General features: G+C 42.3%; 2 protein-coding genes across 4 annotated transcripts in view; one reads left to right on the forward strand and one right to left on the reverse strand.

The window, feature by feature from the left end:
- The window catches only part of SYNPO2L (synaptopodin 2 like), a 42,126-nt gene extending 39,311 nt beyond the window's left edge, over positions 1-2,815 (reverse strand). The window contains 1 exon segment of the mRNA XM_075505103.1: positions 932-2,815. Within this exon segment, the coding sequence (XP_075361218.1) occupies positions 932-1,036 (105 nt within the window). The 5' untranslated portion in view covers positions 1,037-2,815.
- A 197-nt stretch (positions 2,816-3,012) lies between these two features.
- The window catches only part of SEC24C (SEC24 homolog C, COPII component), a 39,603-nt gene continuing 24,439 nt past the window's right edge, over positions 3,013-18,176 (forward strand). For 2 of the 3 annotated variants that reach the window (XM_075505099.1, XM_075505102.1), the window contains exons 1-3: positions 3,013-3,117; positions 10,979-11,181; positions 17,288-17,429. In XM_075505099.1, coding sequence (XP_075361214.1) covers positions 11,007-11,181; positions 17,288-17,429 — 317 coding nt within the window. In that variant the 5' untranslated portion in view covers positions 3,013-3,117; positions 10,979-11,006. The other variant, XM_075505100.1, reaches the window with a different exon arrangement.

Genomic DNA, 18,176 nt, shown 5'->3' on the forward strand with positions numbered 1-18,176 from the left:
GGGGTGAGCCAAATGACACAGAACATTTCATTTTAAAATTCTCTGTCAGAGGCACAGTCTACTTAAGGTAACAGAATGAACTGGGCATAGCATTTTTTCATTCCTGCTGCTGGGTGCCTTCCAGTGAGACATCCCAAGATATCATTGTGTCAAGGCTAATGCAGCTGCTCCAAGCTTAATAAACAGAGGACTTCTTTCCTAATTTTTAAGCTACTCAGTAGTCTGTATGAAAAGAGAACAGTAACAGCTGTTTATCAAAAGTAGTGCAACTCGAGGTTCATGTTTATTCCTTTTTTATTATTTCATCTCCCATCCAAACAACTGCTTTTCTTTAATTCTTGAAATGGAACCATTTCAACAATGGTTCCAGCACCATTATTTGCTGCTGAGAGCATCAAAAATGTTCACTTCAGACAGTATTGAGAAAGTTTCACCAACAGAAGAGACCTAAGAAATGTGCATCTATTTTGAAAGCTGGAATATAGTAATGAAGTGTTAGGTACAGTTGAATTGAATTACAAATATGGCTTTTGTTTCTTTGATTTAAATTATTTTTTCTTTAGTTGGATGTCTTATACAAGTACTGAAGCTTCCATATTTGAGCCCTTTTTCCTGCTCTGTCACTATTGTTCTATCTCTGCTGACAACTGGGGAGAGTTGTACAAATTATCAAGTGTCTGAGCTGTACAGACCTGCACTGAAGCAGGTCTTCACCTGACACTTGTCTCTACCTCAGTAGCATCTATTTCAGGACCCATATGCCACCCCACACCCTGCTTGACCATTCCACCCAAGTTTTCCTTTTAAGATCTGCTGCCAGAGTAAGGAGTTCCTGCATTCCTTAACAGTAGTGAAAGATGCCCAACTCAGTAGGGCTATCTCAGTTCAGCAGAACAACTCTGCCCTCACAGTTCACATCTCGAGGTCCTACCTTTGACACTTGAAGGGGTCTTTTCTGCTCTGAACCCCCTTGCAGCCGGAAGCCCCAGGGGGCACCTCCAGACAGAGTGATGAGCATTTCTTCTTCTGCTCCCATGATTTCTGCACTTTGGATATTTTGTCTTCCCAACTTCAAAACAGACTCCAGTTCTTAACAGGCGGTATCTTCTACGCCCATCTTCACAATTCACACCACGATTCTCTGGTCCCCCAAAGGCCCTCTGCTCACTTTCTCCTTCAAGTTCACACACACACACAAGAAGAGAGTTGAGACTGTCAAGCCCAGCCTTCCCTGCTCTTCTGGACTCTCAGCTGCTGCTCTGCCTATGATTAGACATTTGATTCTGCTCTTGGTAAGGGGCCAGAGTTGTCCTACACACGTGTCATGTCAATCTCACCCTCTGTGGCCCCCCCCCCCCCCATACACCACAGATCTCTCACCGGAGCGTGGCTGAAAATAGCGCACCTCCTGTCTCTCCAGAGCTTTGTCTGACACTCTTAAAGCTGGAAGCATTTCAGTAAAAATTTTATTTCCACTTCCCATTCCAAATGCAAATCCTAGAGTTACCCAGCACTCAGGATTCACGGGTTTCAGGCAAGGACATGACATAGGCACAAACTTGTACAAGATCAGGTGATAGCACCTGACCCTGAGAAATTGATCAAAACCATCTTGCAAGTGGTGTGCCCTCCACCTGTGCTTTCTCCATGTAGCTAGTGTTACTACACAGTAGCACTATCTGTCTGCCCTGAAAACCACAGGCAGACTATAGATGTAATGTGTTCCCTCTGCAGCTTTCTGCTCTCTGACATCCCCTACAGCCACTCCTAGTATTAGACGCTGGGACCAGAATAGCCAGGATTAGCTACATGGATGGGATTCAAACAGTTCTCTGCGGGGCACTGCATGCATAGACTCCCCAATGGCCAAGAGAATGGCTTTGCACCCAGGTCCTTCACTATCTTCTCTTTAGGACCATGGCAGACAAGACCTCCTGGCTATCCCAAGCCACCTTGATCCCCTGGAGTTACAGGAGAAATAAAATCCATGTTCCCCCTTTTGCTACAGGGCTTAAACTGTAATTTTCTGTTAAGATCCTGAGGACAAACTTAACTCTTCCTTATTCTGCATGTGCTTATCTCTCGGTGACTAACAAGTATCTTACCAATCTCTATGATACCCTTGTACCGTAAGAGCCAAAGGACACAGTTTTGCTGCGACATCATTGCCCAGTTGACTGCTCCACTGCCAGTATTACAGCGCCATTCATCCAGTGCCATTGCATGGTGCTGGTGGGCACACACCAACAGCACATTACTAGGTAGCGAACAGCTCTTGCACCACCATTGCATTTTGGTGCAAAACTGGCCACAGGTTTTCCTGAGTTGTGGTCTTTCACAGGCCGCTGGCAGGACACAGGGCCAAGAGCACCATCACCAGCACCGGCTGAGGCTCAGCAGCGTTTGGCTGCGGTCGTGCTGCGGCACAGCCATGCCCTCAGTCCACGACTCAGCCACTCTTGCGGTGAAACGCTGCTTCTCGGACTGGGCGAGCAACCTGAGAAAATGGCCCCCGCGGCTCTGCCCCCCACCACCGCCACAGCGGCCCCGCAAGGGCCCTCCCCCCCCACTCGGGGCTCGCCTGGGCGTAAGGGAGTCGCACGGCGCCCCTCGGCCAAGCGCGGCTCCGGCCTGGCCGCCCCGGCGACGGTGGCTGCCGGGGTGGCGGCTAGGCCCCGGCCGGCCTGCGGCTGGGCCCACCGGCGCCTCAGGCCAGGCCAGGCCAGGCCAGGCCAGGGTCGGGCCGGGCCGGGCCGGGTCGGGCCGGGCCGGGCCGCCCCCGTCGCCACAGCCCGGCACTTCCGGACAACCGCCCAGCGACTCCACGGTGCCCGAGACCTCCCGTCACGAGCCCGCGCAGCGAGAAGCACCGAAGCCGACGTACACCCCCCGGAGTGACGTCAGCGCCCGGGGGCGGGGGTGGTGCGCGCGCTGCCCGCCTCACGGCGCCTGCGCCGCATCCGGGCCCCGCCGGGTGGGGCGCGGCGGCGGCCGGGGGTTGGCGGGGAGTGCGGACGTGGCAGGCAGCGGGCGGGGGAGCGGCGCTTCCGGGGGAGCGGCGGGTCCGGGAACCGGAAGCGGGCCCGGCAGCAGAGCCAGGAGCGGTGGGCAGAGGCGGTGAGTGAGGCCGCGGAGCGGCTCTGAGGAGGTGCCGGGCCTGCCGGCGGCGGCGCAGGTGCCCGGTGCGGGCGGGCGGCTGCCACCGTCGGCCGGGCCCCGAGCCCCAGGCGCTGCCGCCGCCGCTTCCTTCCCCGCCAAGGAGCTGAGGCCTGGCGGCGCCCATCCGGGTGGCACGTCGGGCCCGCCGTGCCTGGGCGCCACGCCCGGTCTCTGCAGGGGCTGGGGTCTTCCCCGGTGGCGTGTCCGGGCGGAAGCGCCTCGCGCCGCTGCCGGCCCGGCCCGGCCCAGCAGGTGCCGGCCGCCGGGGCCGGCTGTCGGCGGGGCCTCCTGCTCCAGGGCATAGGCTGCCCCTAGGGAAACCGTCGGCGACCTGGTGTGGTGCGGCGAGTCCCGGGGGCTGTGAGTCGGGCCGTCGCTCCCTCCCGGAAAGCCGAGCGGTTTTTTTCGGCGCGGGTGCGCTGTGAGGCAGATGCCCCCTCTGCAACGTCCGTAATCTCTTGTAATCTGCGGATCCTTCCCCCAGTGTTTGTGTTGTGCTGTTCAAGCTTCCATTCATTCGAGGCTTGTAAAGGATGGTCGTCCCGTGCGGAGACCTGGTGACTGAGTTTGGTTGGATTTGGTAGTAAAACTTAGTGATTGTCTGCCTGTGGCTTTGAAAAAGGAAGGAGGAAAGGAATGGAGATGTCATGACCAAAACACAAGTGTCATCTTGAAGAAGTGGTTATGCGAGATGGACTTTTGCTCTCCATGTAGACAGTGCTTTAAATGTGTTTGTTTTGTATCGTTGGAGTTTGCTTTCCCTCTTTCTGAGCAATGCTCTTGGGAGTAGAGTGAAGGTTAGTTTTATTTCCTCTTATTTTGGGGATGTACTTGAGTATTTTTCAGTATGTGTGTGTGGTGTCTTAGCTCTGAAATCTTTATCAGAGAGGCTTTGCAAGACCATCCAAACTGGGCCTCCTCAGTAACTGTCGCGCTGTAGTTGAAGTTCTGTTGAAACTTACTACCTGATGGAAGCATTTGCTGAAACGTAGGTGAATTGCTTACACCCACATCAGAAGTTATCCACCAGAGTTAACGTTTGTACAGTCAGGTCAAAATACAGATTTTTTTCAGTTTGGTATTCAGTGTTGATTTTTAGCCAGTAATGTGACGGTTCCATAAAAATATTTCTCGATCCTTTTCTGTTACAGGGTTCCTTAGTTAACTTTACCAAATGTCGGGGGGGGGGGATGTTAGAGGGAGAGAAATTGCCATCTGACACATAACATGCAATGTCTCTTTTTGTTGTTGTTTACAAGCAGTGTAAAATCACACCACTAGAATGGGAGGTGACTCATTGCTGGTTTTGTCCTAAAGTCTTTACTGTTTATTAACATGAAGTTGTCCTGAGTAGGTTTAGGGAACTTTGGCTTTAACCTTCTCCACCCCACCCCCTATTCTCATAGAGTAGGTGTTTTAGTTATGGGTGGGTGGAAATACACGTGGCCTAAAACTCCAGAGCGCCTCTCTTTAGAGGAGACTTACCTTCAATCGTGTATATACACTGTGTCTGTGGAAGCATAAGCATGTCTATCCATTTTTGTGTGGAAGAGGTTCTTGCTTCTGGAACTACCCTTTTCTGCTTGAAGCTGTACCACTTGGGATTCTTTATTGCCACAGACAGACTATGAAGTGGACATCGATATAAGGAATATTTCTTCTTAATATGCTGGGACATTTGCACCAGGTGCTAATTTCATGGCTGAAAGCTGAGTTATAGCAGTGAACAGATGTCTAAAGGATTATTTCTTTAATGAGTTGTTTGATGCTTGTACCTCTTTGAATGTTTTCTCCTGCTACTGTAGGGACTATATTTTCTTCCTGTAACACTTATCAGAAGGAGGGTCAAAAATCCAGGAAAGAATTGATGGTTGGCTAAGGAAGGGCAAGGTACAAAGAGTGACTAAAAGTGATCAACAACAAGGTCTCCACAGAAGAGAGAAGGTGGATGTTTCTTGTCCTTTAGGTTTCAAAAGCTTTTATTAGCAATGAATTGTGAAGATAGAGCTTGTTCTTACATGTTCAACAAGATTCATTGTTAACATAGCACTAAAAGACAGTATAAACCGGGCAGTATGCCTTAGGAAAAGCTAATTCTGAGCTTTTTTGTTTCTTGCGAGTGATAGAAATTGCGTAATGCATATTTGTGTAGAGGAATTCAGAATACAGAAATTCTGGATGAAAGATGGTCAGTGTTATGATGTACGTGAAAAAAGCTTGTTTAGCATTATAACGTGTTTTCTAGTCTTATTCTGTATATTCCTATTCATCCATTCTTCCTTCTGGCCTCTTCTCTAAACTTTAAACTACTCTTGTAACTTTTCCTAATCAATTATACTTGTGCAAAGTACACAGAAATGAGTCAGATGACTTCACATGTTGTAACATGTATGTGGAGGTAGCTAAGGAAAAGTCTTTCACTGTCATTTTGTTGATGTCATATTTTCAATGACTTTTGCCTCCACAGGGTTGCTCACCAGAAACAATGCCCATAACTGAGTGTTTTTGAAATCTTTTCTTAGAGCTTTATTACAAAGGTAGAGATGTAAATCAGTCCCACCAGGAGACTTCAATCACATTTTATACTCTTTGTTGACTTAAGTAAAAATCTGGTGGTGGTGGCAGGGGTTGGAAATAGTGGTAAGTTTAAGATTAGGTCAAGACTAAGCTTTTTTTTGTTTTCAGTTTATAACCGCTTTCACTCTCTGGTAACTTGTATGTTGTAGTGGGCCCAAGATGATGAATCAGCCTAACAAAACAGGCTTTCATGTGGCCCTTCTTTAGAAGAACATAGAAGTGATCACACCTTAGATGTGAACCGTGACTTTTATGTCCTGAAGCCTGAAAGACCTCTTCAAAACAGCCCAGGAAAGACTGGGCTGCAAAAATGTGCTCCAGTACCTGTGGTATCAAGAAGTTCTAGCAGCTAATCTATCCTTTCTTCTCCTGAAAGTGTCTTCAAGGAAAATATTGTGGCTTCTGGACTTTTACTGGTACTCAATTGTAAAGTTTCATTTTGAAAACTGTATGTCTTATACCTCTCATGAACTGTTAAAACAGATCTTTCTGGCGGTGACTCAAAATGCATAGATGAAGAAAATATTACCTATGGTGTGACAAGTTGACAATCTGCCCAGGTGGAAAGACAGACCGCCACAAAAATACAACTGAACTGGAGGGTCAGTTCCAGTAGTGCCGTTTGGATTGACTTGGATAAATGTATGGGAGGCATCCTGCTATAATGGCCTGAGTGCTTCCAGATCAGTTGGCAGTCTCTGACTTCCAGGATATGAGCTTCTCTTCCAGGATTTTCTGTAGAAAAGCAAAACAGGAGTTTCTTGTATCTGAAGAGAACCAAGTGTTCCATGAGTGTTTGTAGTCAAGCTGTCAGTGAAACAAAAGCAAGGACATCTGCCTTTCAGAAGAGTGTTCTTAGCTCCAGAGTCTCGATCTTTATAAGAATGGCATAACTTTGCTACTTCTCCAGAAAGTTGCAGAACAGAAGCATTACAAGCACTGTAGGTAATATTCTGAAGTGGTCTCTGAAGATGCTAATTGTCCCCTTCTGTCGCATCTTTTGGAAATGGTTTTGATTTCTGTGTTCAGAAATTAAGTAGACATATTTCCTTCAGTTTCAGCATAATATAGGAGGCCATGCTGTTGTGGCTTTTTTTAAGGATCAGTCTCCCCAGCAGTTGAAACAAACAAGCCTTTTATTTCTCTGGGACCAGTAAAAAAGGAGCTAGCATCTTTCTGAAGGAAAGTAATTTTGCTGTATGCGTTTCCTTTAGAAAGTGATCAAGAACTGATGAGATCAAGCTTTTCAGTTTCAAAAGGGAATTAACAGTGAATGCAGACCATGAAAAATGATGAATATGCAGTTTTCAGTGATTTGGGAGATTTGCTGATTGAAACAAGCTCATATCAATCACTAGGCTTTTTTTAAAAAAAAAAGTTCATAAAAACTGCACTGTAGTCTGCTTTGTTTGGATACTAAGGAATCTGGAAACTATTGTAAAAGTTTAAATCCCCTTCCCCCCCTTACTGTGTATTTTTCTCCCATCGGTTCGTTGCTGATCAGCACTGGTTGTCTGTCTTGTATAACAGTGTTCCAGTATGAACTTTAGCTGTGTAACTGTTTTGACCAAAACTTCCATGGTCAACTGCCTTTATACAGAGGAATAGAAAATGGCATAGAGTGACTGCTTTGTGCTTTGCAAAAATTGTTTGTTATTTATAGTAATAACTGCTTGTTGTCATAGTATTTTCCCAATAGCATGAGTCCTGCTTATTTGAACTTTGTGTATTGTAACTGCTGAGTAGTAATACAATGTTCAACAGCATGTTTTAGTATTATGTTTGGCTTAGTTTTGGTAATGTGTTACTACATGCAAAGGAAGATACTCAGTATTTTTATCAAGTGAAACAGTGTATTTTCTCCATTTCTCCCTATCAGATGTATATATTTCATTCTTACTGTGATTTTTTTTTTTTTCATATAATAAGACAGCATAAAATTCTCCCTTTCCCCATGTCTCTTCAGATGACCAGGTTCTAATTTACATATACATTTTTTTTGAATGGAGAGAAAATGAATGCTGTTTGATACAAATGACTTGTACTGGGGAAGAAAGAAAATGGACTCATTCAGTGACTCATTCAGGACTGTCTTCCACCTTCTCAGAGGTAGATACTCTTGGCCCTGCCCTTTATGGTATTCCCCATCAGTGACGAGCAAGCATGTCACTAGCCTTACGTTTAGAGCAAGTCAAGCAACCGAAATAATGAAGCAGCCTTGTCCTCAGTGTCAACAGTGAGCCTGTTCTTGAGTCTTCCTCCTCCTTTCCAGCTCCCTCCTTGACCCTCTGTCAGTATGGAGCAAGCATCAGCTTGTGCTATGGTGGAGATTAGCCTGTGCTGGCTGCCACATGGGCTAGCTAAAGGTCTGAGGCATATCTACTTTTCTGTCAGTTGGGACACTGAGTTAGAGCAGTCTCCTTTGTGTAGTTGCTTTTTCCATAGAAAGTGTAGGAAATTATCTCAAAACTCTTTTCTTCTGTAAGACTTGCATTAAATGAGCTTACCTCTTGGTTTCAGTATTATAGCTGAGAGAGCAACAAGCCAACAGATACTACCCGCTCAAGCGGGAAGTACTGATATTCATGTGAGGGAGGGGAGGGAAGGCTGAAAAGAGGATAGTAAAAGATCATCAGGTAAGGTCACTTACTGAGTATACACTCACAACAGTAAGTCCGAAGTGGTTTGCAAGGGACATGCTTGAGGTCTTGCCCCATTATGCTTTTAAAAAAAAAAAAAAAAGCATGAAAGATTGATCTTCTCCTGCCCTGTAGTAATTCCTTGTTCAAAGATCTGTTCAAGGACTTCTGTAGGTATAACTTGTGAAGAGTGTCTTAACGATTATACCTCAGGAGGTATCCCGCAGGATGCTGCTACTTTGCCTGCAGCGCTTCATGGAGGAAGGATCTGTTTGTAGGGGCGGTGACTAGAAGGCAAGTTCCTCATGCACAATCCAATAAGCAATAGTCAGGGGCAGGAAGAAGAGAAAGCAGCCCTCTTTCCTTGGCAGAAGCCCTGCCCAGGTGTTCCAAGATGTGCAGGTAGAGCAGTCTTCTTGCTGTGTTCTCCTTTCCCTTTACCCCCACCTTTGCAGGAGGAACTCTCCTGCTTTGCTGTTTGCACTGAACAGGAGGTGGTTGGGCGTAGGTCTGTGATTGCAGTGTGGTGACCTGGGGAGGAAGAGGTTAACCTTCAGGGGAAGTTGGGAAGGGAGCAGGTCCCAAAGTCCAGATTTCCTGGCCCCATGGCTGCTCAGGTTAGGCTGTTCTGTAGAACCAAGCCAAAGGTGGTGTAGGAAACCAGAATCTTTAGCAACAACTCTCTTGCTGTCATGTTTATCATGTGTAATCATGTTTAAAAATGCTGCAGGCTGATCAAAAATTCTGTCACATTGTTGTAAGCCATCGCAAATGTCATTATATGTTATGTTCAAGAGCAAATTGCTTTTAAATATTTTAAGTTCTTTTTCTAAACAAGAGCCCTATCATTACCTTTATACAGCTTGAAGAATAAAAATACAAAACTTCATTTATTTCCTTTCATATAAAGTTTAATATCTAATTTCACAGTAAGCATTAGCATTCTTAGTATTGACATTTGACATGTTTACTACCTGTAGGAGGTTAAATGTAGTATGTATGTATCATGCTAGCTTTCTTCTGTAAATAATTAGATAGCTCTGTTGTGGTATATGTATTTTCCCTTTGTTATATATGGATCTGAAAGAATTTCCTTCTGTATGGATGGTTCTTACAGAGCTGTAGTTATTTTAGTACCCTTGCTGTACAACTGTTGTGTCAGTTGTTGAAATAATTCTTTGACATCATGTTTTTGGTAATGTGAAGAATGAACCTTAGCATTGATTGGCATACTCTAGTCAATATATAGGCAAAACAGCTCAGGTGTTTTGTTATCTGCTTGAGTTAAGCTGTAGATTCTGTGTTGGGATTTGCCTCAACTGGCTGATGACTGTTGTGCTGTGTGTCTCCTCTGTGTTAAGATTTACTATGTATCTTTAACACACAAGTTCATCATAGCGTTTGGAGCAAAATATAAGGGCAAAATTAGTTATTTGCTTCACCTTGACTTTGCATTTTTATATAAATTGCAGTCTTTTAATAAAAAATTAAATTGCTCTAAACACACATTTCTTTACAGTGTTAGCGTAGTCTTAGCTGAAGAGGGTGACAGTGACATATAGAGTCTCCAAAGGAGTACAGGGGATGCAAAATATCCTTGAGAAATAGACCATGAGGGAATCTCCTGCCCATGAAGTCATCTCCTTGGCTCTCCACAGCTCAAGGGTTCTGTGACTTATCTGCCTGCTTGGTACTGTGGTATTGTAAGAATTGCCTGCTTAGTTTGGGGTCTCCTGATGCCATTGCTGTTTTTCTCTTTATAAAGTTAGTCAACCTCTTTATACAGTTAGAGGAATTGGGAATCTGTATGTTAAGCAAGATTTCTTGCATAACTTTGCTAAGAAATATCTCTCTTGTCTCTGATGTTCTGTTTCAGGTCTTTCCCTTTTGTATAACTCTTTTAGTGACATCTTTGCCTGTGATGCTTTTCCATTTTGAACATCTTTATTAGATGAACATGCTGCTTTTGGAATATCTTAGTTTTTTGAAACTTATGTACATACCAAGGACTTTAAATCATCTATTTAAAAAAAAAAGAAAAAAGCCAAAAAGCCCTATATTGGTCCTGTTCTGGATGCTGTCAGACACTTCAAGAAGCAGCCTTTGTGGATGGTGAAGTGTGTGTTGCTTGTAGCAAGGAAGCATGATCAAGTAGACTAACATAGAGATCAAAGCTGAACTTATTCAGTGTTATTGAAGTGTTATGTTAAGGAATCTCTCATCTATGTCATGAAATCTGTTTTCTGTTGGTCTGATGTTCTGTGAGATAGAAGTAGTTCGTAAGGTGTCTCAGGAAGCTTGATAATCATCTGCTATGGAATGGCAGATTATTGTATTTTTTCTAGGAAGATGATCACAAGTCTAACCAGGATGAAGCAGTGAATAAGTTGATTAGAAAACATAGTTTCTGAAAATATTGTTTTCTAACTAGCTCTTGTAAAGCATTTATCTTACTTGAAAAAATTGCTGTGCAAGAGTAAATAACCATTAATATTTTACTTTCCCTGGTATGTCAGGAGCTCTCATTTCTGTGAAAACAGTAGAGAAGTTGGCCAGTTTGGTTTCATGTCTGCTAAAAGCCATTTTCCCCCCCCTTTTTGCAGGTGAGATTAGTTTGGGGATGTGAATACAATGAGTGTAAACCAGCAAGCTCACACAGGGCCTCCTTATGGGCAACCTCAGCCTGGATATCAGGGATACCAGCAGCCTGCCTACGGAGGACAGCCATTGCCAGGGGTTCCTCAGTCGCAATATGGAGCTTATAATGGTCCGATGCCTGGATATCAACAGCCAGTCCCTCCACAAGGTACTTCTCAGTCAAAACTTAATGATTGATAACCTGTGAATTGTTGCGTGCATGGAATTTTTTCTGTATACTTCCAATTGTTAGTCTTTATTTTGTGGTAGCAATTATCTTTTCTTCTGTATGTAGCTTACATGATGTTAAAAATCATGTTCTTCCTGTATATTCTGAGGTTATTGTTCTGTCATTTGTCCATTTTAGTGAGGCTTACTATTTTTTTAATAGCTCACAAAATTAACATGTTGAGAAGCATAGCCTGCTTTTTTTCTGTATGTCCCTACCCCCGTGGTACTGAAGCACCTGACTAGGACAATTCCTGATGAGGTTATGTTGAGGGACAGCAGTTAGGGACTGTAACAGATTTATAACTGAGACTGCCTTACATTACTATGCAGAAAGTTCTGCACTCCTTCCTGAAAGATTAAGACATACAACTCTAGGCGAAAACGTGTTTGGAGCTATTATTTGGAGCTATTTTCTCTAATGCCTTTGAAATCAATAGAAAGTTTGTGGACATGTGGGCAAGCTAATGTGTTGCAGAATTTCCCTGGTTCTGCAGGATCATATCACTTGTTTTTGTTTGTTTAAAAAAAAAAAATCAACTTTTTTTTCCTGTTTTCAAAAGAAAGGCTAACTTAAAATTATTAAAGAACTTTAGGAGCCTCTGTTTCCGAGTACCTGATTGCTTTAGGAGATTAATAGTGACTTTAACATCTGAAATGTGGAGGAGAAAATACTGTTGCTTTGAGTAGAAGTATTTCTGCCTTTTAAAATCATGTGGATGAATTCAGTTCTGAGATAAGCACAACACAAAATGACACTCTGAAATGTTTGTTTAGATTTCAGATTGGTATTCTAAGGAAACGAGGAATACGCTAACAATCTCTGTATTATTCTTCCCTCCAAATACATCTTGAATTTTTTGCAACTTCTTGAATTTTAAACCACACTCAATGAGAAGGATAGAACAATCAAAGTGCCTATAGTTGTCTTGAAACTAACAGAAGTGGGAGACTGAAATTTGGGAGCTGAATGATTACCCTGTTGGGTTTTTTGTCTGGAGTTAGCAGGGTAGTAGAGTAGAAGAAGAGTTAGTGTGGTGTGCTAAAGAATGGGTTATTCAATTGCTCCATCTTCCTTTTCTTTCCTTAATCCTCTTCCTCCCCTCCTCTCAACAAATCTCTTCCAACAGCACTTTTAATCTGTGCATTTTGAACTAATTTCACAGAGGGTTTAAATTCCTATAAAAGTAATGAAAATCAGCACTGGGCAGAGGAAAGAAATCCTGCTTCCTGGGAAAACAGAGGCAGAGCTCAGCCATTGAGCGTGCTGTTTGGCTGCTCAGTGTAGCCATTGACTAACTAGTGTTTCCTGTCCCATGGAAGGAATGGGCAGAAATTGGACTTGCTTCAGTGAGTGAGAGGAGATTCAAGAAGGACAAAGATTACTACAGATTTGTTGGAAAAGTTTCATCAGTGCAGCTATTTATAGAAAACAGGTTTTGGCTGTTAGTAGTGTGAAGAATGTTTAGGATGTTTGTGAAAGGAAACTGATTAGCATCTTCTATCAGATACTTCAAGAATTATTTACAAGTCTGAAAAGCATTTCTTTTTAAGGGAATTAACCTTTTTCCTTCTGAATTATTTCTGGTTTGCCTTTTTAAATTTCAGAACAACAGATATGTAGTTCATGACAGCTCAGTAAGGACATACCTAGAAAACTTGATAACATGTATATAAACTTGTGCAGATTAAAAATGCAGATTTTGTTTGTGCCAGTAATGACTGAAAGGTAGTGTGACACTGAGGGCAACAAGGTGGTCTCATTTGGACAACAAAAGTGTATTGCACTACTCTTAAGTAGTATCTCATACTTTATTGATATATCTGGCAAAGGCCTCCCATGGTTTGTGGAGATTGCTCTTCCATCTTGTCTTCTGAGACCATCCTTCCTAGCCTTAGCAGACTGTATTAAGGAAATCTCTGTTGTCAAGTTGTGCATTTTGGATCTGTTACTATAAATCCAGGATTCCTTTCTTTAGAAGGAAGGGATGTAAAATTTGGAGCACTAGCACAGCAACCAGAAGTTAACCTGTTAGTAGCTGCTGAATATGACATCCAGGTGGAAAAAGAGTGGCAAACAAACAACATATTATCAAAGAGAGCAGACAGGTGATAGTGAAGACAGTGACAGTTATCCTTTCTACCCCCATCTCCAAAACGTTATATTTCTTACAGGTCTTTGTAGCAAGACCTGTTGTAGCTGCATAACGTAGAGGAGAGAGAATTAATTTTAGAGGCACTAGAGTGACAGGAATTTAGTGAACACTGAGGGGTAAAAGGAAAACTGCCACTGTTATTCTGCGATCTCAAAGTAGTTGTCTTGGGGATCTATTTTAAAAATAACAATAAAATTGCTTGGAGGACTGAGTGGAGAAGTGTTGGGAGCAGGTATCATCCTCAGTCAGGGAGTCTTTCGCATCTGATTTATGTGACAAACCCTAGCTCTAACTAATGGAAACATGGGAATGCTGTGCCAGTGATACTAGTCTTGCTTGGGACCAGAAGTGGAGTACTGTGCTGCTAGCTGAAAATAGCTGCTTCTTGCTATTAGAATGTGAAAGAACTGGGGCAATTTTGCACCAATCTTTCAGTCAGTTTATCAGTTTCCTTCTGATGAGATCATGCAGTTCAAAGTGCAAACACAATTATCAGAATACCAGTAACAATTAGACTGCTGCTGGATTGTTTTACGTAGACTCAGTTTATGATACTATTAACGCTTGTATTAATGTTAATATATGAACTATGTTGGTAATACACGTTGTGCTTGGTAGAACAGTGAGAGGGAGTATAGCTTAAGGAATAATGTGGTAAATATGACATGGATTTTATGTATACGATATTTTCTGCACTTCAGACTGTCCTCAGCATTGGAAACACTGTCTCTTGGTGCTTTCTCTCAGGCTTGATTTACTAGTGTATTCTGTCTTTCCAGGTTACTTTCCTTCCTTGGGGTTCCCTTCGAAGGGCTCTCCTGTATCTCTCAACTCTGACACTTCTTCTCTTGCACCTAATTTCATAGGTAAATGGTGTCCTTTCTGTGGGAATGTTTGTGCTGTGCTGCTTCTTCTGTGCCAAGTTCCCATTTAATATGGATGTTTATCTCAAAGGTGTGGGTACCTGATTATTCAGGCAGAGGTGGGTGGGACACTTCCCAATCTATTTGTAGGCAGCACTCCAGAAACATAAATAGGATATGAAGAAATAATCCTTGTAGAAATCCCTTATGCCTGCAGATTCATAGATGAAATCTGACTTGTGACTAATGTTTTCTGAAGACTGATTTCAAAACCTGAATTGGCCTGTTCAGGGAGAATCCTTAGTTTAAAAGCATGCAGTCTCCCACTTGAGAGAGAACTAAAACATGAGGTTTGAAATTATAGCATCGCCATCAAGAAATGAAAAATCTCACCAAATACCAGGAGGTTGTTATTGGAAGTCATGAGATATTTGTAACTTGTGCTTTCATTTAAGGGAAAAAAGTTTTTAGCTTTCTTGGCTATAGCATAGAACCCAAATATATGTTAGGAATAATTATGATTCCAAAAGCTGTGGCTTGAAGAAGGAAATACTTTTGCAAAGCTAGCAATCAAAATGTAAGAATTAGAAACACTGCAAGAACATTAGGACGTTGAGTTGCTGGAGCGTGTCCAGGGAAGGGCAACAAAGCTGGTGAAGGGTCTGGAGAACAAGTCTTATGAGGAGCAGCTGAAGGAACTGGGATTGTTTAGTCTGGAGGAGCAGAGGCTGAGGAGACACCTTATCTCTCTACAACTACCTGAAAGGAGGTTGTAGTGAGGTGGGTGTCAGTCTCTTCTCCCAAGTAACTAGCAATAGGACCGAGAAGAAATGGCCTCAAGTTGCATCAGGAGGGGTTTAGATTGGATATTAGGAAAAATTTCTTTACTGAAAGGGTGGTCAAGCATTGGAGCAGGCTGCCCAGAGAGGTGGTGGAGTCACCATCCCTGGAGGAGTTCAAAAAACATGTAGACGTGGCACTTTGGGATATGGTTTAGTAGCCATGGATGTGTTGGAGTGACGGTTGGACTAGATGATCCTAGAGGTCTTTTCCAACCTTAATGATTCTATGATTCTAAGAAATCATATTTTATTTTTCCTTCTTTCCAACTAGTGGTATTTTAGAAGAGCTATTTTAGAACAGCAGTGTCAATTTGTTTAAAAGAGTAGGGAGTCACAACTGGGCCAAGACTATACAGTCTTGGGGCTTTGAGTAAAATGTACCTCCATTTTGAGGTCTGTGATGAGTAAGAACAATATCTCAAAGGTATTAAAGGGGAACTTCAGGATTCTTCAAGAGTAATGAATCTTAAAATAATAAACCACTAGATATTCATACCTGTTCAAGCGAATTCTTTTCAGTGGCTATTTGAGCAGTCTGTGATAATCGTTAGAGAAGTATATTTCTGACAAGAATTAGGAAAAGAAGACTTCAGAAGCTCTTTCTGAAGCAAGCATGTATTTGTCAAATTGTACGCCTGTTAAAGTTGAGGGGGAAAAAAGTTAATGTAAAAAAAAAAAAGTGTAGGATCCCTCCAGGAATTGGATTAAACATGCTTTCAAAGACAAAAGATAACGATGCCAAACAGTTTACATGTACTATCACAGGAAAGAGATTCCTAAATAGATGGAAGTATATCAAATTAACAGAATAGGTATCACAAAAGACATTCAGAAATAGAAATACCACACAACATACAAATAGTTAGAGATTGGGAAATGCTTAGCCAGAGGAACAGTAAGACAAAGGTGCTGTAACAGTAGTTTAGAAAAGACAAGATTTAATGAGATGAAGGTATATAAAAATAACAAATGTCTCTGGAAATAGTTAAGTCCGAAGTCTCAAAATGAAGAACAGGAGGAGGTTTAGTAATAAAGAAAAAAGCCCCAAGAAATTACTGGTTATTCATACAAGGTCTAGTTAATTCCTTCCTTAAATTTACATCCACAAGCTTACTAAGAATTACATATAAGCAAATAAGATAAAAATATATGAGTTGAAACCTCATACTTTGGTGTATAAATTATACAGTAGAATTGAGAAATGGCCTATCTTATTTCCTGTTTCGTGACAGTTCCTCATAAGAAGGTTTCAGATTCCCTTTTAAACATGCCAGTCACTGTCAGAGACACACAACAGTGTGCATGTGCTGCCCTGGTCTCATGGGGCAGTTAACTCTATTTAGTTATCTGTGTTTAACGATATCCCATATGTGAAATATGTTCCCTTGTGTTTAGCAGGCATGGTCATATGGTTGTTCTAATCATCAGCATTTTTAATGTAATAATATTAAAATAGAAGTTTATATTGTCTTTTTTGGAAGTAGACACTGCAGTTGGTCTGCTGGTATTGTATCCAGCATTGTGCGGTCTCTGGAAAGTGTGAAGACTTGTTTCTGAGGCAAATACGTTTGGGCTGTGACTGAACCAGCTCAGTCTGAAAGATGAGAAAGTATTTGTGTTAGCCTCCAACCTTGAGAGGTTGGGAAGAACAGTCTGTGGTGGCCCCCATTATGTTATATATAAAAGCAGTTAGTCAGATGTAATTTTTGAAAACTGAATCTATTCATGTAACCTACTTACCTTTCAAGTAGGGAAAACTGACCTGTAATGAACATTAGGTTTCATGTGAATACTCTCCTTGGTCTGGATAAAAATAATTGGACTTGGAGGGGAAAGAATTTAATACCTTACTGACAAGATAACGTTTTTTTTTCTTCATCAAAAGATGAAATTGTCTTTTGAAGACCCTCCACAGTATATATTTTCTGCTTGGTCTGTGTGGAGATGACGACTAGTGACACTGGCTAAAAATATTTGTGCTTTCTTTGCTACTTCTAATATAGTTGTATAAATTATTTGTTGCTCGTGGAGTATTGATACATCAATTTGGCCACTGCTAAACTGTTTCTGCACTTTTTTTATTTCCTGGATTTTTCATGGTAGTTGGTTCAAGCCCTTGTTTCTGTGAGTAATTTGTGATTTTTATTTTTTTTTTTTTAATTTTTTTTCCCCCCTTATGTCTGTAGGTTCATTAAGAGCCCCTCCAACATCTGGAGCTCCCCCTCCAGCCTCTGGAGCATCTCTTCCTTCTGGCCACCTGGCATACAGTCAATTTGGACACGGTGATGTGCAAAATGGGATTCCAGCCTCAGCAGCCCCAATGCAGAGGTACATACAGGCAGAGCAAATCATAATAAAGGTCTTGGTAGACCTATGCTAGGTCTAGACCTTTTAGGATCTAAAACAAACGAAATACTTGTTTTTTCCTGTGGTGGACATTGACTTTCTTTATTGCTTCCTTATTATTTTGGAACAACAATTTGCCATAGGGGTATTTGTTAGACAATAAGAATCTCTGGAGATGAAAAACTTCTGGAAGGATATGAGCAGATGTCAGTGACTGATCAAAACCATTTCTCCTCCAAAGACTTTCTTTGTGGTAGTCATTTTGCTATAAGGAATTTTCTGATTCCATAATCTGTCTTGTTTTAAAAGAATTGCATCCTCACAGCCGTAGTATTTGATTCCTTGGCAATGTGAATTGATCTCTGTCTGGAGCTTGTTGCTGTCTGTCATTACTGAGTAATTCCTTACTTATTGGTTCTGGGTCCTTTTCTGTCAGTTATGGATCCCTGAGTATCTTCATCTAAAGCTCTTGGGCACATTCTCCAGAAAGATATTGCCATTACCTCTGTGGTGAAAGGGGCAACAGTCCTCACTGCTTCATTCTGATTGCTGGTTATGGGGGAAGGTGGTGGTTTTTTGTTTCCTTCTGGTTAAGCTCAGCACTGTCAGCTGGAGAATCCAAATCCTTTGACCAACAGAGTATTCTTACATAGCTGTGCAGGCCTTACTGTTGCTCACCCTGTAGACTCTGTTGCAGTATTTCTGATTTGTTGTGATAACTAAAATGAA

This window comes from Mycteria americana, chromosome 6, assembly GCF_035582795.1.
Source record: "Mycteria americana isolate JAX WOST 10 ecotype Jacksonville Zoo and Gardens chromosome 6, USCA_MyAme_1.0, whole genome shotgun sequence".
Lineage (NCBI taxonomy): Eukaryota > Metazoa > Chordata > Aves > Ciconiiformes > Ciconiidae > Mycteria > Mycteria americana.